The following is a 24,275-nucleotide window of genomic DNA, read 5'->3' as shown; positions in this document are numbered from 1 at the left end:
GGAAAGTCAGGCACACCCCACCTCCGAGGACCCCTCTGGAGCCTGAACAGCCTCACGGGTTCTACGGAGCAGCTAGACGAAGCAGGCAAACCTGACCTTCTCGCCCAGGTCACCAGACTCTTACCTGAGAAGCAGCAGGAAACAGTGGTCTAGAAGGTGACAATAAGGCTGAGGAAGAGATGGAGGCCACTGAAAGCGTGTTTCCTGGTCGGCTTCTCGGGGAACCCAGGAAGTGGGGTAGAGAACAGGGAGGAAGCAGAAGGCAGGCCTGGACCCACGTATGTGACTCATTTTACACTCCAATCCCCACTCAACAGCTGAATAAAGAAATTAGGAGAAGCTTGCCTGCAGGCTCTGCTGGGCAGGGCGTGACGGGTGGGGCCCCGATCCCAAAGACACTGGGAATACCCACGCCTGGCTGGGGAGTCTCTCTGCATTTCGGCTCAGCCAACAACAGGGGGCTGGTCTGTCCCATGTGGAGCACCTCTGGGAGTAAGGGTTGGGCTTGGGCTTGGGCTGGCAGAGAAGAAATTGGGTCCCTTGACTCTCCCTTGACCTCATTGCCTTTATTCATGCGAGCAGGGGAGGGTCAGAGAGAGAGGGAGACAGACTCAAAGACAGGCTTCAGGCTCTGAGCTGCCAGCACAGAACCCGACGTGGGGGCTCAAACCCACGAACCGTGAGATCATGACCTGAGCTGAAGTCGGATGCTTAACTCACTGAGCCACCCAGGTGCCCCCTGATCACTCTTTAAGGCTGCCCTGGGGACGCCTGGGTGGCTCAGTCTGTTGAGCGTCCAACCCTGGCTCAGGTCATGATCTCACAGTTTGTGTGTTCAAGCCCCACATCGGGCTTACTACTGTCTGTGCAGGGCCTGCTTCTGATCTGCTGTCCTCATCTCTCTCTGTTCCTCCTCTGCTCGTACCCTCTCTCTCTCTCAAAAATAAACATTAAAAGGAAAAAAAAAGATCCAGCTGCCTCTCCTCAACCTGAATCCTCCATCACAGTCTTCAGGGAGATCAGAGAATGTCTCTTCACCAAGTTTCCCAGGTGAAATTCCCTCAACTCTCTCTTTCACCCAAGGGCTCAGAGCAGCCATGCCAGGCAAGAGGGGCAAAGATCACTTCCGGCTGCGCACAGCCCTGTGCCAGGCATCTGCTTTCCCTGATTTCCTTAACCCTCAGATCAACAAGTTTAACAGAAGAGGAAGCAGAGGCTCAGAGAAGTTTCAAGCCTACAGTCTCTGACGCCAAAGGCGGGACGGTTGCCTCCATTTACAAGGTTGGCTCTTTTTATAATAAACAGAATCTCACTAGAAATTCGTAGAACAGGAATGAAAAAAGTAGGTTTACCTTCCTCTTACCAAAGAGGAGGAAGCTAAAGCCCAGAAAGGGGAAATGAGGTTCCGGGATTTACAAAGCTACTCCGTGGATGAGCAGATACTTGGCAAGGGGACTCCGAGCCCTCGCTGAGCTCATGCCTCGTCACTCAGGGTGAGACAGCGCCACGTCCCCCAAGTGCATGAGAAACACGGGTGACTCCAGCAAGGGGTTAGAAGAGCTGGACTGTGCCAGGATGGGTGGGGGAGAGGCGGGGGAGAGGGCGCGGAGAGAGGCGAACACACCTCACTGGGCTCCCATCCTGGCGCAGGCCCGGACTCATCTGCAGCCTCCCACGCTCACTCCTACCTCCACTGGGGCCCAAAGGCGGGGCCTGGCTGAGTCCCCGGCCACTGGTGTGCGCCCAAGGGGGAAGGCTTAGGTGAGTGGGTCGGCAAAGGCAATGCCTGAAGCTTCGGGGGGTCGCACCTCCTTTTAAAGGTCCTATTCCCACTCCACACATGAGGAAGCTGAGGCTCAGAGTTGAACCCCAACTGCCAGGACTCTAACCCTGCCCGGCTGGCTCCTCCATTTCCCCCCTGCCCACGTGGTCCCACAGGCAGCAGTGAGCTGCACCGTGGGGGAAGGGGGGCGGGGGCTCTCGGCTCCATTTCTCGGGGCAAACCGCAGGAGTGAAGGGCTCAGCCAGACTTCCGTTCATTCTCTCCAGGCCCTGGTGCTCCTCCAGTGGGCCTTTCCTGCCCAAAGAGCCCTGTAACCAACTGCTCACAGACGAAGGGGCTGGAGAAGCCCCCTGCCCTGGGGGCATCTCAGCTACGACTCTCTCTATCCAAGGCCCACAGCATCCCCTCTGGGTGAGTGGGGGGTCATCCTTGAAACAATTGCTCTGAACAGGCTTATGGGAATGGGCTGGTATCCTGGCAGATCTTCAACTGGGTCTGTGGCTACAATGTGCCAGAAAGGAAATGGAAAAGCTTTAGTCCATCTGGGAAAATAGGATATCATGGCTGAAACCCAAATTCCGTAATAGGACTTTCTGATGTCCCTGGTTCCCCTTCACCTCGCTTCTAGGCTTCCAAGCATCGCAACGGTGACCTCTGGGTCTTTGCACACACTGTTCCCTCCAACTGAAATCTCTCTCAAGTCCCACCTGACCTGCACCGGACACTTAAGTGGTCCCTGGCAGTCAGTCTCCCTTTCTTCCTTCCTCACCAACAAAAAACTTTACTGGAAACAGAAGGCCCTCAGCCCCGGGGGACAAGACCTGGTCTGTGGCCTGCCCATCCACCTTTGCGGGTTTTCCCACATTTACAGTTAGAGGTGGCCATGTGGCCCATCTTCTAGACAATGACATCTTCTGGGGAATTTTTGTTTCCTGATGACTTCTTCTGCCTGGCAATCGGGACGAGGCATGGAGCTACCGCAACCTTCTAGGAGATCCTGCAGCAGTAAGATGAGAAGCCCCGCTGAGAGGATGCAGGGGAAGCATAGTAGGAGCCTGGCTCCTGGGTAGTACCACTGAGCCCAGTGCTGAGACTATCTACCTAGCAGACTTCGGAGAGCAAAATATTCCCCTGTGTATGCTAGTTATTCTTTCAGCTGAAAACACCCCTGATGCATCAGCCTCTGGGTTCCAACTTAAAAACATCACTTCCTCCCAGAAACACGGATCCTAAGAACAGGATCAAGGGACCCCTCCCCAGAGCAGTGGGTGCACTGTTCCTCTCGTGATCTTTGCAGTAGTGTTCACCAGGTCACACCATTTCCTAAGCCAGCATATCTGTGGATGCCTAAGTATGCCCACGGCTGACTGCCGACACAGCTTCCGTGGGGGCAAAGATTGGGCCCGGCCCTTCCCAGCCTGCGAAAACAGTTGAAGCAGGACAACGGCATAACCCCTACAAGGGCCGGGCATTTACACACACATCCTGGAAAGAGATGGGGAGCACGGGGCCTGCTGAGAAGCGCTGGCTGCCCTTCCCTGCACTGGACGGTCTGCATCCCGACCAGCGGATCGCTCTGCAGCAGGATGGAACGTTCCTCCCTCTGCCTTGGCCCGCTTCCAGTTAGTGCCACACCCTCCCATATCCTGTGTACAGATTCGTCTGTGGTTTGGACGCTTAGCTGTATGTGGAAGGGCAGGGAGACACCCAGGCTTTGGCCCCTCCCACAGGGAAGTAGAACCTAACATGCAGTAACTCCTTATACCGCAAAACTATGCCTTGGTGACTCCGGTACCTCTTCCCTCAGCTGTGAAACACTGCCCCAGACGCACCCGGCTGGCTCAGTCAAAAGAGGGTGAGGCTCGATTGGGGTCGAGAGTTCAAGTCCCATGCAGGATGCAGAAATTACTGAATAAAACTTCAAAAAAATGTTAAGTGAAATTTAAAAAATAAAACATTACCCGAAGTCTAGTTAAAAGTCACCCGGTTTCTCCTATCTTCACATTTTAGGAGCCCTCTATTTCCCACCTTATTTCCCTCCCAAGGGCTGATCCTGTCTCTCATAGCCAGCAGGACGTTTGGGTATATACTAGAAGCTGGGTGCTTTCATGCATTATTTCACTTAATCCTTGAAATGTCAGTATCTTCATTTTACACACAACAGTACATTGGCAACACTCTCTGAGCACTGTGGTCGCCACCTTATACACGCCACAGCAAATGCTTCCTAAAAGCTGCCACGGGTATTCTACATTCCCGTTTCGGAGATGAAGAAACTAAGGTTCAGCAATCAGGCGGCAGGGAGCAGGTGAGGAGCAAAGCTGTCCAACTCCAAAGCATTTCAGAGTTGGGCCAACAGACCCACCCCTGGAATAATACCTAAGAGTACATCGACGGTTAGGGTATAAAAATTTATTACGTACACAGAATATTACCACTAACGAATGCAGACAGGCTAGGACAGAATGGTGCTGGGTGGAAGGTGGCTAGTCTTTGGAAAGTGAACAGGTCTGGGTGGCTCGGAGCCTCATGCCACGCGGAATGACCACTCGGAAGGGAGAGCACATGCCAAACACCGCTGGGAGGTCAGGGCATCAAGCGCCTGCTCTGTGTGCCCACCGCCTTCTCTGTCTGGTCTGGGGCTTCGAAGGATGCCACGCCCAGGAGCAAGCAACTGAAGCAAAGGGGATTCCTAAGGTGGCCCGGGCCTGTCCCTGAAGTCACAGCAACACCATTTTAAGCAATATGTTTAATTGGATGATTTCCACAAACTATACACGAAGTTTCTAACCATCACAATTCAGTGAAGTACAAAACATTAAGTTACAGGCTGTGGGGAAAGAAGGCAGCCCCCATGGTGGCACCTTCCAGTCCTGGTCGGTCTAGGGGTGCAGGGTGGGGGAAGGTTTTATTTTAAACTGAGCCCCTCATTTCAATGTACAAAAGAATTACTCTGATTGATATTAAATTGTATTGAAAACAAAATGGACTAAAAAGCAACTACTGCTCTAAGTTGGGGTGGAAATGGGAGGAGAGAATGAGTCCTTCGAAGCAGGAGGGGAGACATTCGGGGGAAGGTTCCGTGGCTGGGACCCTGGGTGGTCACTCGCGCTGCTCCATCTTTACTTTCGGTGGTCTCAGGAAGGTCCGATTTTTCTTCTCTTTCTTCCCCTTTGTATTTGCTTGGAAATTCCGCCAGCTGTCCACACGACCATCCCGACTTTCCTACGCACAAGAGAGGTTTGGGGCGAGGACACCAGCTGACGAGAAGGGCCTGATCCTGCTCTGCCACCCACAGCCCAGCCCTGCTCAGCCCCCTGGAATAACCCAAGAGTAGAATCGGGCAGAGGTTTCTTCACACTTCCATGGGCCCACGAAAAGCAGCATCCCAACCCCAGAAGGAAAGATCGGCTCCAGGCAGGAAGAGGAGGGTAAGACGAGTAATACTCATCACAACATTCGCCGGAGACTGCAGGGCTAGATACTTAGCATGGGCCATTTCTGACCCTCACAAAAAGCTGCCCGGAGTGTGTAGAGCGCCACCACCATTTCACATCTGAACACACCACGGCTCAGAAGTTAGATCACTTTCTCAAAGCCGCACAGCTGCGCTTTCCACTGCACCTTCCTTCTATCCCGCAAAACTTGGATCGCGGCTCAAAGCCCGCACAGTGCCTAGCCAGTGGTGCCGAGGGGCCTCTAGGGTCTCTCGCCCGCTTGTCAAGAGCCCTATTCATTTTCTCTCTCTGCCTACATGCAAGGAGACAGAAACAAAGTCATCGACTCTGGCTAGCCAATCCCTAGGTTAAGACCTAAATGTTACAGAAGAAAAGACCTCAGAAGTTGCTCAATTGAGGAAGCTGGCTGAGCACCTGCAGAATATAACCAGGGTGTTAAAGAGGAGTCAAGTTTAAAAGGACATCAGGGTCACAAGAACCTCAGTTTTTGCTAAGAGACCTCTAAGAACGGGACTACGCCACGATTACCCCTAAACTAAACATGCAAAGCACTTTTCTTGAGCCCTCCCAGCAGCTGTGCCTTCCATAATCTCTCCCAAGACATTCAGGGAGCCTCCTTGCTCCTGCCAAGGCTGCAGAGCATACAGGCAGCTGGGCCAGCACTCAGTCTCCCAAGCGCCTGCTCTTCCCCACGAATCCCCTTCCCCTGACCGCCTGCCCCAGCCAGCTCTGGCAATGCCCCAGGGACCAGGTTTCTATGCAGGGAAGCTTAGTCTGCAAGGAGAACCCCTGGCCACCTCAGAGACTCACCTCAAAGTTTTTCTGCCACTCCCTTTCTCGTTTGGCTTTTTCTTGAGCTTCAATCTCTTCTTCCCTTTGTCGCTTCCTACGAGGAAAACCAGATCAGAGAACTGATATGATACCTAGAGACTGTATCAACCATACAAGGCATCTCCCCAAAGAAACGAGTGTATCAAGTAACTCAGTTCCAAGTATATCAAGTAAACCTAATCACAGATTAGAACATGGGGCAGGGCTACAGTGCAGGATGTAAATACCCCTGCTACACAGACAGACAATATGGTGATTAAGGACCAGCCAACAAGAACTATAGTCCAGAAGTTCCAGGCTCGGTCCTTGGTAACGCCATCTCAGGAACCCACGCCACTCTCCTTCAGCAGAATGACCAGTGTAATAGCAGAGGTTCTTCCTCAAGAGGATCTCTGGACAAAACCCAATCCCAAAACAAGAACATTTCACACAACCTCAACTACCAAAATTTAGTTACTGCTACACACTAATAAACAATACAAAATACATAAATTAACCTCAAGATTTCTAAAAAGCAAGGGAAATCATACTTTGGGACACTAAGTATATTGTAAGTGATTACACTGAAATAAATACTACATACTCACCAAAGCAGCAGCCCCTAGTCACACAAACGGTTCTGGCCTCAATAATTCTGCCTATTTAGTTCCAAGAAATCAGCAAGAAAACATATAGCACGCTTGATTAACAATTCCCTAAGGACGGGTCTATTCAATATTTCCCAAAGGTCAGAATTTCTTACCCTAAAGATTCAAAAGTTTGGCTGTTTCAGATAACTATTTCAGACAGTCTCTTAAATGATCCATGACATCATTCCTTGATTAGAAAAATCCTTCCTTAGGAAAATCCCCAAAGACCAATTTCAGTTAATCTAGGTATTTAGTTGGATTAAATGAATATTCTGATGTATACCTTTCATGCATCTCTTTGGCTTCTCTCTCTTTCCTCTTAATTTCCAGCTCAGCAAAGAGTTTCATGGTCTGTTTATATACTGCTTGTTTGAACTATAAGAAAAATTAAGAATAAACAAAAAGAAAAGTAAGTATTTTACCAGCAACTTGAATCAAGCACTTTTAGATGGAGCCCAAGACAAAAGATGGTGAGAACCGGCCAGGAAGAAAGATTTCAGAGAGAACTACTTAATGATGCTCTCTCCTGGGAGAGAAATAATATAACCACCTATGAAATTTCTCCACTTTCACAACGGGGATGACACACGAGAAACCTGCTCTGGTAAATCACCAAAAAGAAAAAAGTTCTACTTGCTTATCACAACCGTGTTGGAGGGTCTTTCCTCCAAAGAACCATGAAAAAATAATTTTCATTCTTTCTTTCCACAGAAGCTTCACCATTACTCTGCGCAGGCACCCAGCCAGGTACTGTAAGCTGCGACCAAGTAGACCAGTCTCGGGGGCGTGCTAACTGCGGCAGAGCCTCCAGAGCTGTTAGCGGGGTGCCCTCCACCCCCCATATCTGTTCTCCTTCCACATAGAGTCCCTTGTCCTTAAGTATCTGGTCACCCAATGCAAATGCCCACATCTCTCAGGCTCCCTTGTAACCAGGTATGGCCACGGAACTTAGGCTTCAGGCAACAGAACATAAGGAGAAATGGTGCAGCGATTTCCCAGAAGGTTCTCACGGGGGGTATGCTTATCCCTCCTTGCCCCTTTCCTCTACTCTCTTTGGCACATGGGTGAGGTGAGGACACATCCTGGACTGAGGGGACGGGGGCGACATCCTTGTTGGCAGAGCCAGAGAGAGGAGGAGGAGTCCTGGGAGAACACATGGTCCAGGACCACCACACCAGCGGCCATCTTCCCCCAAACGAGATTATACAGAACAGAAAACAAATCACGGTCTTGTTCAAACCCCACCATCATTTTGGGTCTCAGGTGTACACAGCGAAACTTATATTCTAACTAACCTGCAGACAGAAAAAAAATAACAAGGTAGAAAACAGAACTCTATCTTTAAAATGTTTTTTTCCCACCAAAATATAAAGAATTTTAAATATATATATAAAGAAAGAATATAACCCATCATGCAGATTTCATAGAGCCTATGTCCTAAAATCAGATGGAGCGAAGAGTTATGTACAGAGAAAAAGGGAAATAAAGGAGTCCCAAAATCTGTCCCTTCTTTTCAATGTTACCCACTAGGCTCTGCTCAATAAAAGCAATGCTGACAACCCCAGCTCCTAATAAGGACAAACATCAAAGGAGCGAAGGAGTCAGTAATGAATATTCCAGTATCTCTAAAAGCTCCAAACTTTGTTGGATGGACAGTTCCTGATTTTGAATTTTTTATATTCTTTTGCTCTTTCCATATTTTCTATCATTAGCATGTATTCTTTTATAACCAGGGAAAAAAAAGACACCTTAAAAAAGTTGTTCGGGTTCTTGGGGCACCTGGGTGCTCCAAGTGTCTGACTCTTGATTTCAGCTCAGGTCATGATCCCATGGCTCATGAGAGAAGAGCCCTGAGTCAGGCCCTGTGCCGACGTGCAGAGCCCTCTTGGGATTCTTTCTCTCTCCCTCTCTCTCTGCAACCCCCCAAAATAAATAAATACAACTTTAAAAGTTTTTTTTATTTTAATTTTTTAATGTTTATTTGTTCATTTTTTTAATGTTTTATTTATTAATGTTTTAATATTTTATTTTGAGAGAGAGCGCGAGCAGGGGAGGATCAGAGAGAGAGGGAGACACAGAATCTGAAGATAAGCTCCAGGCTCTGAGCTAACTGTCAGCACAGAGACTGATGTGGGGCTCGAACCCACAAACCATGAGATCATGACCTGAGCTGAAGCCAGATGCTCAACCAACTGAGCCACCCAGGCGCCCCTTTATATGTTCATTTTAATGTTTGTTTATTTCTGAGAGAGATAGAGAGACAGAGTGTGAGTGGGGAGGGACAGAGAGACAAAGAGACACAGAATCTGAAGCAGGCTCCAGGCTCCAAGCTGTCAGCACAGAGTCTGATGCGGGGCTCGAACCCACAAACCGCAAGATCATGACCTGAGCCGAAGTTGGACACGTAACCAACTGAGCTGCCCAGAGGCACCGAATGTTTATTTATTTTTGAGAGAGAGACAAAGTGCAAGCGGGGGAGAGGCATAGACAGAGAGAGAGAGGGAGACACAGAATCCGAAGCAGGCTCCATGCTCTGAGCTGTCAGCACAGAGCCCAATGTGGGGCTTAAACTCCTGAACTGCAAGACAATGACCTTAGCCAAAGATGGATGCCAACCGAGCCAACCAGGTGCCCCTTTTAATTTTTTTTTAATGTTTTATATTTTGAGAGGGAGAGTGTAAGCAGGGTAGGAGCAGAGAAAGAGGGAGACAGAGGATCCGAAGCAGACTCTGCACTGACAGGCTGACAGCAGCGAACCGGATGTGGGGCTTGAACTCATGAACAATGAGATCATGCCCTGTGCTGAAATCGGATGCTCAATCAACTGAGCTACCTAGGTGCCCCAAAAGTTAGGGTTCTTAACAATTTAAAGGACCAAGGAGTATTTTTAAGAGGGTCTTCAGAAAAGCCCAAAGAGGGGACACCTGGGTGGCCCAGTTAGTTAAGCATTGAACTCTTGATTTTGGCTCAGGTCATGATCTCCCAGTTGTGGGAGAGCCCTGAGTTGAGTTTCACACAGAGTGTGGAGCCTGCTTAAGATTCTCTCTCTCCCTTTCCCTCTGCACCTGCCCCTCCCCTGTGCAAGCACACATTCCCTCTCTCTCAAAAAAAAAAAACCAGGGGGGGGGGGTTGTGAGAAAAGAAAACAAAAGACCAAAAAGGATAATTAAAGAAAAGGAAAAAGAAAGTAAGATTGAGGAAATAAGAAAAAACTAAAATACGGGGACAGAATAAACCCAAAACAGGTGGCTAGGGCAAAAAGTGACTGACCTAACAGTTCTCATGCAGAAGATGGGGCCAGTCGCTGCCAGGAAAATCACTGAAGCAAGAAGTAGTAAGCAAGTTTTCATAGCAAGACAGCCTCTCTTCTATAAATCTTTTTTTTTAAGTGTATTTATTTATTTATTTTGAGAGAAAGAGTGAGGTAGGGGCAGAGAGAGAATCCCAAGCAGGCTCTACACTGTAAGTGCAGAGCCTAAAGTGGGACTCAAACTCACAAACCATGAGATCATGACCTTAGCCAAAATCAAAAGTCAGATGCTTAACTAACTGAGCTATGCATGCACCCCTATAAATCTTTAAAAACTGGGTAAGTACATGGTAACTTACTGATTTGAATTGAGGCAAGATTAAGATGACTGACTTTCTCAGGCTAGGGAGGCAATCCAACACAAATATCGAAGTAGAATCTCTCACTCAACTCATCTCCACTCAAGAACTCAATGGATGAAGCAAGCTCTCTATTTCTCTGTAAAGTATTACCTGGAGCACAATGGGCACCCAGCGCTGGTAGAAAGCCATCTACTAGCTGTTTAGAGTCACCTGTGGTCACTCCCAAAGTGGTCTATGCCAGTTGCAATTACTACCGTACTTACGAGATTTAAACATCACAGAAATTGGTTTCTTTTTAAACTAAGTGGAATGCTGTAGAAAGTTTCAATAAACATTAAGTCCCTAAAAATACTGCTGTTGAGTTAGGCACAGGGGAGATACCTGGAAAAGACTGGAAGATGAGTCATCTGGGTAGGCTTGCAGTTTTGAGGGCCTGAGCCTGCTGCAGCCTCTCTTGCCCAGCAAAGCGATAAAGTGATTATTCTGCTTTACCGCCTCTCAAAAAACCCAAAGTCCCCAAAACCAGAAAACAACATATCATATATAGCTAGGATTTTCCTCTTGGTTTGTTTCACAAATACCTAACTTTTCAATGTACCTCAAAAAATATTAAAAGTAGAAACTATGGGGATGCCTGTGTGGCTTACTTAGTTAAGCAGTTGACTTCAGCTCAGATCATGATCTCACAGTTCATGAGTTTGAGCCCCACATCAGGCTCTGTCCTGCCAGCTCGGAGCCTGGAGTCTGCTTTAGATTCTGTGTCTCCCCTCTCTCTGCCCCTCCCCCGCTCACACACTGGCATGTGTCTGTGCACCCTTTCTCTCTCCCCCTCTTAAAAACAAATAAATGTTAAAAAAAAAAAAAAAGTAGAAACTATGGATAATGCTTGGTATGTATGTTTTATAACCTGAAGTCAAACTCCAGGCAGGAGACCCACTCTCAAAAAAAAAAGGCCAGAGTCCTATGGTATTAAAAAAAGGGGGCGGGGGGGGGTGAAACTTAAAAAAAGGTGAATGGATGTACATTTAAATATTTTAAGTTAAAACCAAATGTTTCTAGCACGTATGCACCATTTTTCAGGCTTCCTTCTCTTAAACCCACCCATCAGTGAGCTCAATCACATGAGACAGGTGATTTTTCCCGTATTTCACTCACCAGCTCTGGATCATCCTCCTCCACATTTGTAGGTTTTCCTTCCTTCTTTAGTTGCTTTTTTCGCTCTTTCACCTAAAAAGAATTTTTTTTTTCATCAAAAAATTGAGAATCCCCATTAAGCTGCACACACAGGACACGAGTTAGGTATAACAAAAGGTTTGCATGGGGGGAAAAAAAATGAGCCTCTTCCCCTCCCCTCCACAACAGCAATGCAGTTAAAGGAGAACTGGGAGCCAGGGGTCCTTCCTCTAACCTCATCTAAAATCCAATCCGCCAGGAAAGACGCAAGAGGACCGGCAGGGAAGCTGTCCCCAACTCATCAGATCCTAGGCCAGATCCTAAGAACCTTTGATACGTTGAACAGATTACCCATTAATCTTTGTGGTTTGCAGTTATATGTGTTCATAGCAAAGAAACTACATTTGTCAAGTTTTAGAAAAAGCTACAGAATTTGTGGCATTAAAGGTTAACTGTTTTCTAGTATTTCAACAACTACATTATTGATCATTCTTACTGTGAAGCCTCCTTAAACCAATAGTTTTCATACGACATGAACTGATTTTTTAAATCACGTTGGCCAGCATTGAGATCTAAAAAAAATTTAAATATACCCATTCACATGAGAATGTCATTTCTCTATTAAATAACCATTTACTACTGCTCCAGCAAAGAGCCAGTGCCTGCCAAGCTCAGAACAGCCCTACTGCCCCCTTGTGGCCAGAAAGCCTGAGGACGGCTCCCTTATAGGCAAAATCCACAAGAAAGTAAATACCACAACGATTTAAGGAGAACTGGTCAGGCCCTTTCCTGACTTCTACCAAAATTTGGCCTACAGGTACCACTTCCAACACAAGACTAGCAAGACAGAGTTATGGCCATCGTCTCTTTTTACCCATTTTCGACATCTATATTGGACTTTTTATTACTATTACTGGTTATACAGTTCTATTTCAGATTCCAAAACTCTTCAAAGAAAAGGTCACACCCATATTCACTCCCAATTGAAACAGCTCTTACAAATGGCCTCACGATTCTTGCCCCAGCAAGTAAAAAATAAAAACAAAGACCCTTCTTACTTCAAGCAAGCCATCTTAATTAACCCTTCCCACCCCTTAGGAGATGTAGGTAATGCAAAAAAATAAAGCCAGGTATAACTGAACTTTAGTCGATCCTTCCCAACCCTGTTATTAAAACAGACAGACACCTCCTCTGATTAAAAAAAAAAAAATTTACTCGTATCCCCTTGCCAGTCCTTCCTCAAGCCCATGTTCCAACCCCTTCACTGCGACAAGAATAAAAATCCAGGGTCAAGGATCACCATGGCTGCTCCACCTCCGCTCTCAGAGGTGGGAAATGTGACCACAGGTGACGGGAGGGGAAGAAAGCCCGCTCTCCACAGCACGCGGCGGGGAGGGGAAGGGGTGGCAGCGGCCTCCCGGCCACTGCGCGCCCCGAGCTCTAAGGCACAGCACTGCTCACGAGCACCACGGCAAAGTTACCAGAGCCACGTACGGGGTCACAGGTGACACCAGGAGGCGTTGCCATGTTAACACTGACCCTCCTGCAGGGTGCCCAAGGCTTGCTAATACTTCCTGTAAACACGGCAGCACTATAAATACTTACAGTGTGTTCCACGTATTCTTTTCCTGCCTGAATTACATCCAGGGCCCTCTTCTTTTGTTCCTGATCCAGTAGCAACTTGTAAGCTTTGTCCACAGCTAATGCAAAACATTGAAATTAACTGTTTCTGCAAACACCCTCTGAAAATCTGAACTATACTCAGGCAGCGTAAATGGCCTGTTCCATCTAAAAGCATTCCCTACTTCGTTAAATTATTTATTGTTGTTAAACTAATTTTAAAACATACAACTATAGCAATGACTTTCCTTGAGAGCCTGGGAAAAAATTAAATATACCCTCAAGACTACATACACCACATCTAGATTTAATTCAGTGACAAAATACTCCCAATTATTTTGCTGTTGTTGTTGTTCAAAGAAGAAAAATGATCCTAGGCAGTAACAGTCTTTGTTGGCACATACAAGTTTTAACAAGGCAAAGTTAAGATCTAGGTCTTAAACACAACGTTCTGCTTTGCAATGACAACTGTTCTACTGAAAACCACAGCTTCTTCATCACCAGAAGACAGAACTGTAACATTCCTTTCTTGACCCAGGACAAGGAACTGTTAGTCTCTAGCACTGGTCAAGTATTAGGCAGGAGCAGGTAAATTCACAAATACCTTCAAAAGCCTTTTGCGCTCTGTCGGCGTCATCTTGGTTTTTGTCGGGATGCACCAATATGGACAACTGCAGCGAGAGGGGAGGCACGCCTGTCAGTAAGAGGACGCTCAGGAACTCTCCACCGGCGCCGCGCTTCCTCCCAACCGAGGCTCTCAAGTTATTACAGCAAAAATGACCGTCAGCCAGAAGCATTTTTTACAAATTTAAGTATCATAAAATGTGCAAAAATACTGGTTCTTAAAATCCAAGCACCAAAAGGCAAAATGCTGGAAAACATTTAGGATTTTGATCACAAAGCTGAGAAGAAATATAAGCCCAGCATTAGGAGGATGCTGTGAGGATGAAGAACCTGAGAAGCACCCGGGTCCTATTATGTTCCTTCTATGATGAGCGCTAAGAAGGCTAAAGCAGGTATGAGACGCCATCTCTTTCCTAAAACAACTTTTAATTTAAAGTAGTGGTTCTCCAAGGGCGGGGGGTGGGCCGGATAGGTTAAACAGGTAATGGGGATGAGGAGCACCAGGTGATGTAGGAGACTGAATCACTGTCTTGTACGCCTGAAACGAACAGTGCTCTGTATGTTAACTGGAACTAAAGAAAAACATTAAGTAGTGGTTCTTAGTTCTGGCTATGCTCCAACCCTGTAAAGCTTTTTTAAAATATAGGTCTACTTTCTGCTCTCACACCCTCTGAATCGGTCTCTGACATCTGTACTTTTTTTTGAGAGAGCGAGCGAGAGCGAGCGCGCACTCACGTCCAAGACCAGGAGAGGGACAGAGAGAAAGGGTGGGAGAGAATCCCAAGTAGGCTCCTCGCAGTCAGTGCAGAGCACAACATGGGGCTCAATCCCACAACCCGTGAGATGATGACCTGAGCCCAAATCAAGAATCAGACATTTAACTGACTGAGCCACCCAGACGCTCCTGGACTCTGTACTTTTTAAACCTCTACTGAATTAACCTCTACTTAGGTAACAGGTGACAGTAAGGAATTAGTGTCAATTTTCTTAGGTCTGACAAGTAGTTATGCAAGAAAATGTCTTTTTTTTCTTTCTTGGGGGAGGGAGATACACGATGAAATATTTGGGGTAAAGTATCATGATGTCTGTAATTTACTTCACAACAACTCAGCCAAAAACACAGTTAATGAAGCAAACTCTTGCCTACAGATGGTGAGCACAGAATAGATTGTTCATTGCTCTATTCTTTTTAAAATATAATTTAAATTTTTTATAATAGGGGGTGCCTGGGTGGCTCAATCAGTTAAACATTCAATTTCAGCTCAGGTCATCTCACAGTTCGTGGGTTCGAGCCCGGCATCGCATTCTGTGCTGACAGCTCAGAGGCCAGAGCCTGCTTTGGATTCTTTGTCTCTCTCTCGCTCACTGCCCCTCTCTCACTTGTGCTTTTTCTCTCTCTCTCTAACAAATAAATAAAACAAACAAAAATTTTAATGTTATATAATGGGAAATGACTAAGTAGGCAAAGATAAAAAACACTTGGCTTAATAGTTGATCAGAAGATGATTATGAGTCAGCAATGTGGGGGCAATTACTGTATTGAGGAAGCAGACATAATACTAGATATTAATGGAATGCAGGAGCTGAGAATTATGTTCTGCACAGGTCAGACCCTATTAAAATACGAAGTACATAAGAGACATAAAAAAGTTAAGTTAAAAAAAAAAAGACGTGAAATATATAGAAAATCCAATTTGCAAAGACAAATTACAGGGAGTATACTTATTCAGCTCCTGGAAGGAAAGGCTGGGGGTTACTCAGCTACCAAAATTGGAAGGGTTTTTTAAAAGGCTACTATAAAACTTTGTAGCTCAAGTTATTAAACAACACACTGGAGAAGAAAGCACTATTTATATGAAGCCAGGTATCTCTTGGGTATTTAAGTTTGTAAAAGATAAAATTATTAAGGAAGGGGGTCTTAAAAACTGCTATAAATTATTTGATATGTTTCCTCCAGGAAGGCAGGGAATCTAATAAGCCCAAATCCATGTAAGGCCACTATTCTACCTTGTACTTCTCCGCTTACTTCAGGTCCTGGAAAGGTTCTATCTGGATATAAAATTCATTCTCTTCAGAGGTCAAATTCATTCTCTTCTTCCTTCTCTCTCACTCCCAACCGTATGCCTAGATTAGAGAGGGGGTATGCTACTGTAATAACCTTCCAAAGTCTGCTGAGTGCAGGGGTCATTTAGCTCCACAACCTACCAGTAACTACTGTGGCAGGTGGGCTGTGTGAATAAGAGGTAAGCCATCTGAATTATTTCAGATTTTATGTCACTATGAGGTTTGTTTTTAAACAGTTACATAACCTTTTAAATTTTGGCCCAAAAGTCATAAGACCAAGTCCTAAGAGAATCATGTGCTACCATATTTCCAAAAGGTCCAGACTCCATCTATTACAGGGAAATAATACTGTACCTGTCGAAACCTCTTTTTTATTTCTTCATCTGTAACTTCAGGATCTATCTGAAGAACCTGGAAGAATCAAAATCAAAACCGTAAGAGAGACTAGAAGAATTTATGAATTTAACAGGTGCCTGATAGTTATAAATATAATAATCAGCATCTAGAGCAGTATTCAGTATTCTAGAACACTACCCAGCACACAGTTCTAAAAAAATGCTCAAGGCACATAAATGAGGGGCGCCTGGTGGACTTAGTTGGTAAAGCTTGTGACTCTTGGTCTTGAGGTTGTGAGTTTGAGTCCCACACTGGGTATGTGTGAAGATCACTTAAAAAATAAAAAAAGAAATATGGGGTGCCTACGTGGCTCAGTTGGTTAAGCATCCGACTCTTGGTTTCAGCTCAGGTCATGATCTCACAGTTTCGTGCCGGGCTCTGCGCTGACAGGGCAGAGCCTGCTTGGGATCCTCTCTCTCAGCCTCTCTCTTGGCTCCTCTCCCACTCACACTGTCTCTGTCTCTCTCAAAAATAAAGAAATAAACTTTAAAAAGAAAAAAGAGGAAGGGAGGGAGGGAGGGAGGAAAGAAGGAAGGAAGGAAGGAAAATGAGGGGCATCTGGCTGACTCAGCTGGGAGAGTATGCGATTCTCGAGCTTGGGGTTGTAAATTCAAACCTCAGGTTGGGTGTAGAGATTACTTTAAAAAAATAAAATATTTTTTAAAAGATGAAACATAAATGAACAAATCAGTAACAGAATAATAGTTATACCATTTTACGCTTCTCAATACAGTAGCTACTTTGACTCCATCAGAAGGACGGTTTATCTTATACCCAGAGACAGGTTTCCAGACCATGTTGCATTTCTCCTTCATTAAAAAAAAAAAAGCACCCCCCCCCTTACACATTTTTGCAAACGTGGAAAAAGTATAAATACGCAGTAAGGAAAACATGAGGCTGGCTCCCTGATTCAGAAAGGCCCAGTGGGCTCCACTTTTTATCTGTAATTCACACAGGCCAATGGTTCTCAGCCCAGAGTGAACATCAGAATTGCCCGTGAAGACCTGTGAGCGAGCCTGGGGCCTACTGTAGAAAAGTCTGATTCCAGTTCATCAGAACTGAGGCACAGCCAAATGGAAGGGTCATCTGTATTCTTTGAGCAATCTGTCTTTAAAGAATAAATTTAATCATTCTCTAAGCCTAGGCAAGCTGGTGTTGACAGTCTTCATCAGGGATCCTGACCCCATCCCCACAAATATATACATTTATTCAAATATTTACATAGTAGCTACTACCTGCCAAACACACTACTATGTGCTAGAAATGCAAAGATAAATAAGGGAAAACATATTTTTTAATTACCGTATAGTAAGTGCTCTGGGGGAAAAATTTCAGTGTAGTGCATGGATTCACATAGCACTACTATTTATTTACTTGGTACTCAAGGCCAGAGGGCGAGAGGAGTATGTTATAAATTTAGAAGGGACAGCCTCGCTTAAGTGCAACAGAATCAGAATCAGAACTTAACAAGATCCCCAAGTAATCTGAATCCTATTAAAGTCTGAGAAGCACTGGTAAGAATGATGTAGGTTAGAAAAAGGTCTGTTCAAAGTTAGCAGAACTAAGGACGGTGGCAGGGCAGGGGGGGAGGGGGCAGGCGGGGGTAGACAGCAAAGAGAAAAAAATAAAAATAAACTTTGAAAAGAAAAACATATAGTAGTAATTAAAACCACAAAGTAATCTACCAAGCTTAGTCAGATGCTTGCAGTGTTTTTTAAAAAAACTTGGTAACAAGTAATGTCAAGATTTACTGCAAGCCTTCAAAACATTCCAACAGCCCACCTCCAGGAATAAAGTTAGCGGCAGGCAACGGAGCTGAACGGCCACAGCACGCGGCAGACTTTGGAAGGTTAGGACAGAACACACCCGCTCTCCAGTGCTAGGCCTACAATACGGGTAAGAGAAGAGAAGAACTTTAAAGCAACAAATTTTCAAGATTCATTGTGTCCCTTATACCTTCCCAAAGGAGAAAAGAACTGGGAAAAAGTCACTCAAGAAAAGTATGCAGCCGTATAAGATTTACAAATAAAGGGAGGTAACAATCAGAAGAGAATCTTACCTTACCTTGGTTCGGGGGAAAAGAAATGTATTGAAGCAACAGAAGTCCAACCAACCCCAGGAGGTGTCCAAAATGAGTAAGAATGGAAAACCTCCCCCCACACACATATATAAAAAGCCTCCAATAAAGCTACAGCCTAGAACTAATGCCAAACGTAATTCATAAACCTTCGCTGATCCCCAAATTAAATAAAATAGCTATAATTGAGATTTGGGGGACAACTGGGGCCACTTGAGTGTGGACTACATGAGACAATGTTACTGCATTAAATGTTGTTTTTCCTAGGTGCAATAATGGTGCTGTGGTTATATGGAAATTTATTCTTGTTCTGAGGGGATGCCTGGTAAATTATTTAGGCACGAAGCATCATGATGTCTGCAGCTTAGTTTCAGATAGTCTGGCAAAAATGAAGGTAGTACACACAGACACACACACACACACACACACACACACACACACACACACACCAGCCTTGTTTTTCCAAGAATAACTTACCACATGTATACTCATCACTGGCAACAAATATGCACTGAGTGCCTTCAAAGCTGACCCAAGTCCTTTTCTATCTTTCAGAGATGGAGCTGCCACATGCGGCCACGAAATACAATGAATACAGTGGGCCGACCCCTGTGGCCCAAACTTCTTTGACGCCAGCTTCACACTCGGACAAACTTCCACAGCACCTAGGATCGCTACTGTGCTCGCTACTATCCTCACGGAATCGAAGGTCCATCAGGGGAGGAGCAGACAAGAGACAATTCTTACAAACATGACAAATGCCCTATTACCAACATGGCTCTCAGGAAGCACACAGATCTGTTCAGATTCTTAGAAGGTTTTTCTGAACTCCTACTGTGTCTGAGGCTTTGGGGATATTGCAAGGAAAAATCCAGTCTTAGACCACAAAAAGTTCATTAATCATCACACATTAATAAAAATATTTGATATTGATACAAGTTTCTGAACTCAAATTACAACGGCCTCCTTTGGGATCTTTGACTTGAAAAAGGAATCCAGTCTTAGCTCACATCTGAACTCTCTGAGCTGATAATGTACAAGTTCCAAAGTTCTGTTAAGATAAACACCTTTCTTTCCAAGGTACTTAACAGGATACACCAAAAATAAAGTTAGCAGAGCTCCTTGCTGGGGCCTCAAAGTTAAATCAAAATAAGAAACATGAAAAGGACAGGACTGAGCAGGGGCACAGGTTCATCTAAGATTTTAGAAGGAAATAGGGAAGGGCCCTCAGCTGAAGAATAATTGAAGAATGCATAAGATGCTTGCATAATGGCTGAAGGTTAGACACATGTCCAAATACGGAGCTAGGAAGATGGCAGGAAGAGAAAAGAAGAATGTGCCCTGGATAAAGGCTCCCGTAATAAGGCCCCTCAGACTCCCAGTCTACTTCTTCCCTTTTCTACCTGCTGCTCACTGAGATGGTGTCTAGGCAGGCCACTCACGTTTCAGTTGACATCTGAGATGACAGCGATTACTAGAAAAATACCAGGAGTGCCTGAGTGGTTCAGTCTCTTGATTTCAGCTCAGATCATGATCTCGCAGGTCGGCAGATCAAGCCCCACATCCAGCTCTGCACTGACAGTGAGAAGCCTGCTTGGGATTCTCTCTATCCCTCTCTCTCTGCCCCTCTCCTGCTTACCTCTCAGATTCGCTTAGACATCTCAACAGTTGCTGCATGAAAAACAAAAGTCACTCATTTCCTATGTCACCAGGAACGCCCAATTCTGACTCAAGGTTCAAAAAGCAACTTCATAAGGAGACAATGACAACACCACCCACCCTGTTATAGTGGCCGGCACATGTGTAGAAAATAGAAAAGATAAAAGTTCTAATGGATGGTCCCGTCCTGCCCATTCCAACATAATCTCTCATCTTCCTGAGCATCAACCTCAACATATCTTTGTGTAAGGATATATTCTCTCTCTCTCTCTCTCTCTCTCTCACACACACACACACACACACACACACACAGTCAACTTTTGAACAACACAGGTCTAAACTGCATGGGTCAACTGACATATGGATTTTTTTTCAATTAATACAGTATACTACTATAAATGTATTTTCTCTTATGATTTTAAAATATTTTCTAGCTTATTTTACTGTAAAAGACAGTATATGTACACTGTAGTATATGTATTATAATGTATTATATATGTATAATTATATACATATATACTGTATATATGTATAATACATATGATATTGTAGACATATGATATGTATATAATATATACAACATACAAAACGTGTTAATTGACAGTTTGGTCTCAGTAAGGCTTCTAGTCAATAGTAGGTTCTTAGTAGTTAAATTTGGGGGTGAGTCAGTCATACACGGATTTTCAACTGCATGAAGGTTTGTGTGACTAATCCCTGCATTGTTCAACGGTCAATTGTGAGTGTATGTATATACATATATACACATATACATAATGTGTACACATACTCTTTTTTTTTTAGTTTATTTTGAGATAGAGAGAGAGAGAGAGAGAGAGAGAGAGAGATGGAGAGGGAGATCCTAAGCAGACTCCGCAGCCCAACGCAGGGCTCCAACACACAAACCCCAAGATCATGACCTGAGCTCAAGTCAGACGTTTACCCGACTGAACCACCAGGAGCCCCTCAAACATACTTTATATAGTCAGGACAGGAACTATAGGGCAGAGACTTCCAGAACCACATTAACTAGCAGGGCTGTAAAATTCTAGCCTTTGGGGCGCCTGGGTGGCTCAGTTGGTTAAGCGTCTGGCTGCAGCTCAGGTCATGATCTCACGGTTCGTGAGTTTGAGCCCCGTGTCGGGCTCTGCGCTGACAGCTCAGAGCCTGAAGCCTGCTTCGGATTCAGTGTTTCTCTCTCTCTCAGCTCCTCTTCATGGCCTGTCCCTCTCTCAAAAATTAACAAACATTCAAAAAAGTCTTTTTAACCTCTTTAAAAAAAAGTAGAATGCAACTCGGGGTACTTGAGTGGGCAGGGTACAAAAAGTGTCCACAAGGGAAGGTGGCCTGGCACAGACTATAGGAGCCCAAGCAAGAATATCTCCACAAACGGATGGCTAGCATGGGAAACTTGTACTTGGTGAGAGGAGCGCCCAGTCAGGAGGGCATCCATCAAAGGAAGGCAGCCCCACAAGAAAAAGGTGTCAGAACCCAAGCAGAATGTAGACAGCGTTTGGATGGAAGTGTGACTGGCAGGAAGCTGGAACCTGATCAGGGTGAAGAGGGCCTCCATGCAAGGGGGTGAGCTGGAGTGAGTCAGAGCCCAAGTAAGATGAGGAGGGTGTTTTCAGAGGAAGGTAGCCAGACATAAGGTGTCAAAGCCAGAAGTAGAAACAAAGCAGGGTAGAAACATGCCTTTTTTTTTTTTTTAAACATGCCTTTTTGATGGAGAGGATGCTGGAGTCCAAAAGGGATGAAGAGAGATCCCAGGGAGCCAGAGCTGGGTGCGAGCACACCCACCTGAGGGGTCACCGGACATGGGAGCCTGGAGCTCAGGTGTGGTGAGAAGGGTTTCTGCACAGTGAGGCAGCCTGGCGCTGGCGTCAGAGCAAAGCCAAGTGCAGAGGGCGTTCACAAGAGGGAAAGAATGGCAGCTGGGAGATCGGAATCAAACAGGAGGATCAATAAGTAAATACACATATATTTAAACCAGTGGGAGCCTGATTTCTCACGATGAGAGAAGGGAACATAGAAAGAAAACGTGGAAAGAAAAATAAAAGAGAATAAACCCTGTAGTGTTGGATTGAAACTGGATGTAAAAACATGTATGTACACATGCGAACACACAAGTGTGCACACGTGCACGCAGGCACACATTATACACTCATTTCTTAGCCCTGTCTACCCACAGGGTCAGGAGTAGTGACGTTCCCAACAGCAGGGAGTACACCTAGCACCCAAATCTTGATTTCTAAATACCATTCTTCACTAAAAGGAACCAGAGCTCCTCACTGAAATGATTAATTTTAGGCTGGATCAGGAAAAGTACAAGAGTGCCTAGTAATCAAAGAATGATGAAGACAGATCGCAAGATAGCATCTTGCCTGAAAGATAACCTCCTGGCCTAATTTGAGACAACTTGAGCAACAAAATAAATAATATCAAAATACAACACACTGGACAAAACAGAAATTTCCAAGTCTATACTGACTAATAAATGAATAAATTGAAACTCTGATAAGAGAATATTTATGCAGTCTCAAAGCACCTTCCCATAAAATACTTATTAATTACAAGGAGGAAAAAAATAACTTCATAAACAAACCCAGCAGGTACCTCTTGAAGTGATCAAGTGAACATCATTAGAAATGAGATAAACCTGGGATAATGGAACTATCAAGTGCTTTTTTAAAATTTTTTTAACATTTATTTATTTTTGAGAGACAGATCATGAGCAGGGAAGGGGCAGAGAGAAAGGGACACACAGAATCAGAAGCAGGCTCCAGGCTCTTAGTTAGCTGTCAGCACAGAGCCTGGCGCGGGGCTCGAACCCACGAACTGTGAGATCATGACCTGAGTGGAAGTCGGACACTCAACCGACTGAGCCACCCAGGCACCTCCTATCATGTACTTTGTAAGTTGCAAAGTGAAGAATACAGTATCACTTCCGTGATATTCCTGCATTCCAACATTGCACAAACAGAATTCAACTGAGGACATATCAAACAACCTCAAATTGAGAGCTATGCTACAAGATAACTGGCCTGTAATCTTCAGAAATGGTAAGGCCATCAAAGTCAAGGAAAGACTGGGAAACCGTTTCAGACTGAAGACTTAATAGATGTAACAACTAAATGTAACAACTGATTCTTGACTGGATGCCTTTGCTGTAAAGGACATTATTGAGACAACTGGCAAATCTGAATGGTGTCTGAGAACTACATGGTAACAGTGCATCAGTGTGTTTCCTGTTTGTGATGGTTATATTGAGCTTCAGTAGGAAAGTGCCACATGTAGGAAAACCACACTGAAGTATTCTAGAACAAAGGAGTATCATATTAACAACTTGGTATCATATAGTCCAAGAACTCTTCATAGAATATGGGTAATCTTTCTGCAAATCTGCAATTGTTTTTAATTTTAATTTTTTTATTGTATTTTATTTAGAGAGAGAGAGAGAGAGAGAGAGAGAGAGAGAGAGAGAGAAAGCGACGAGAGGGGCAGAAAGAGAGAGGGAGACACAGAATGTGAGAGCAGGCTCCAGGCTCTGGGCTGTCAGCACAGAGCCCCACATGGGACTCGAACCCACAGACCATGACATGAGATCATGACCTGAATCAAAGTCAGACGCTCAGTAGACTAAGACACCCAGAAACCCCTGCAATTGTTTTAAAATGAAACAATTCTTGGGGTGCCTGAGTGGCTTAGTCCTTAAGCATCGGACTTGACTTCATCTGGCTCAGCTCATGATCTCGTGGTTCATGAATCTGAGTCCTACATCAGGCTCTCTGTTGTCAATGTAAAGCCCACTTCCCACCCTCTGCCTCTCTCTGCCCCTCCCTCCCTCTCTCCTCTCTCTCTTCAAAACAAATAAACATTTTAAAAAAGACAAAATAAATAAAATGAACAATTCTTTAAAAATTACTCTTCATAGGCACCTAGGTGGCTCAGTCAGTTAAGCATCTGACTCTTGATTTCAGCCCACGTCATGATCTCACAGTTCCTGAGATCAAGCCCCAAGTCAGGCTCTGCACTGACAACAAGGAACTTGCTTAGGAGTCTCTCTCTCCCTCTCTCTATCCCTTCCCCACATACTCTGCACACATGTGCACTCTCTCTCAAACAAAGGAACTTAAAAAAAAAAAATGTTACTCTTCAAAAAAAAAAACAGAAGCAATGTACAAACCTTGAAAACATTATGCTAAATGAAATACGCCAGACACAGAAGTACAAATACTCTATGATTCCACCTATATGAGGCACTTAGAATAGACAAATTCATAGACAGAAAATAGAATATGGGAATGCAAGCTAGTGCAGCTACTCTGAAGAACGGTACGGAGGTTCCTCAA

At 45.0% G+C, this 24,275-nt stretch overlaps 1 protein-coding gene and 1 long non-coding RNA gene across 3 annotated transcripts in view; one reads left to right on the top strand and one right to left on the bottom strand.

The window, feature by feature from the left end:
* The first annotated feature begins 788 nt into the window (after nt 1-788).
* On the top strand, nt 789-4,262 carry LOC115300327. Of its 2 annotated transcripts, XR_003912602.1 has the most exons (4): nt 789-1,281; nt 1,651-1,761; nt 2,050-2,194; nt 2,412-4,262. It is a non-coding gene; the product is annotated as an uncharacterized LOC115300327 (long non-coding RNA). The 2 variants fall into 2 exon arrangements; XR_003912601.1 differs by having other exon boundaries at nt 2,050-4,262.
* DNAJC8 (DnaJ heat shock protein family (Hsp40) member C8) overlaps nt 4,181-24,275 on the bottom strand; it is a 25,341-nt gene continuing 5,246 nt past the window's right edge. Inside the window, exons 3-9 of the mRNA XM_029950003.1 lie at nt 16,149-16,205; nt 13,711-13,777; nt 13,092-13,186; nt 11,469-11,540; nt 6,985-7,076; nt 6,052-6,127; nt 4,181-5,008 (exon numbers count right to left, since the gene is read on the bottom strand). Of these exons, the coding sequence (XP_029805863.1) occupies nt 4,886-5,008; nt 6,052-6,127; nt 6,985-7,076; nt 11,469-11,540; nt 13,092-13,186; nt 13,711-13,777; nt 16,149-16,205 (582 nt within the window). The 3' untranslated portion in view covers nt 4,181-4,885. The remainder of the gene's footprint in view (nt 5,009-6,051; nt 6,128-6,984; nt 7,077-11,468; nt 11,541-13,091; nt 13,187-13,710; nt 13,778-16,148; nt 16,206-24,275) is intronic.

Source organism: Suricata suricatta, chromosome 8 (assembly GCF_006229205.1).
Source record: "Suricata suricatta isolate VVHF042 chromosome 8, meerkat_22Aug2017_6uvM2_HiC, whole genome shotgun sequence".
In the NCBI taxonomy this organism is placed as follows: Eukaryota; Metazoa; Chordata; class Mammalia; order Carnivora; family Herpestidae; genus Suricata; species Suricata suricatta.
Note: the sequence above shows the minus strand (reverse complement) of the source record. Positions and strands in the feature narration are given on the sequence as shown.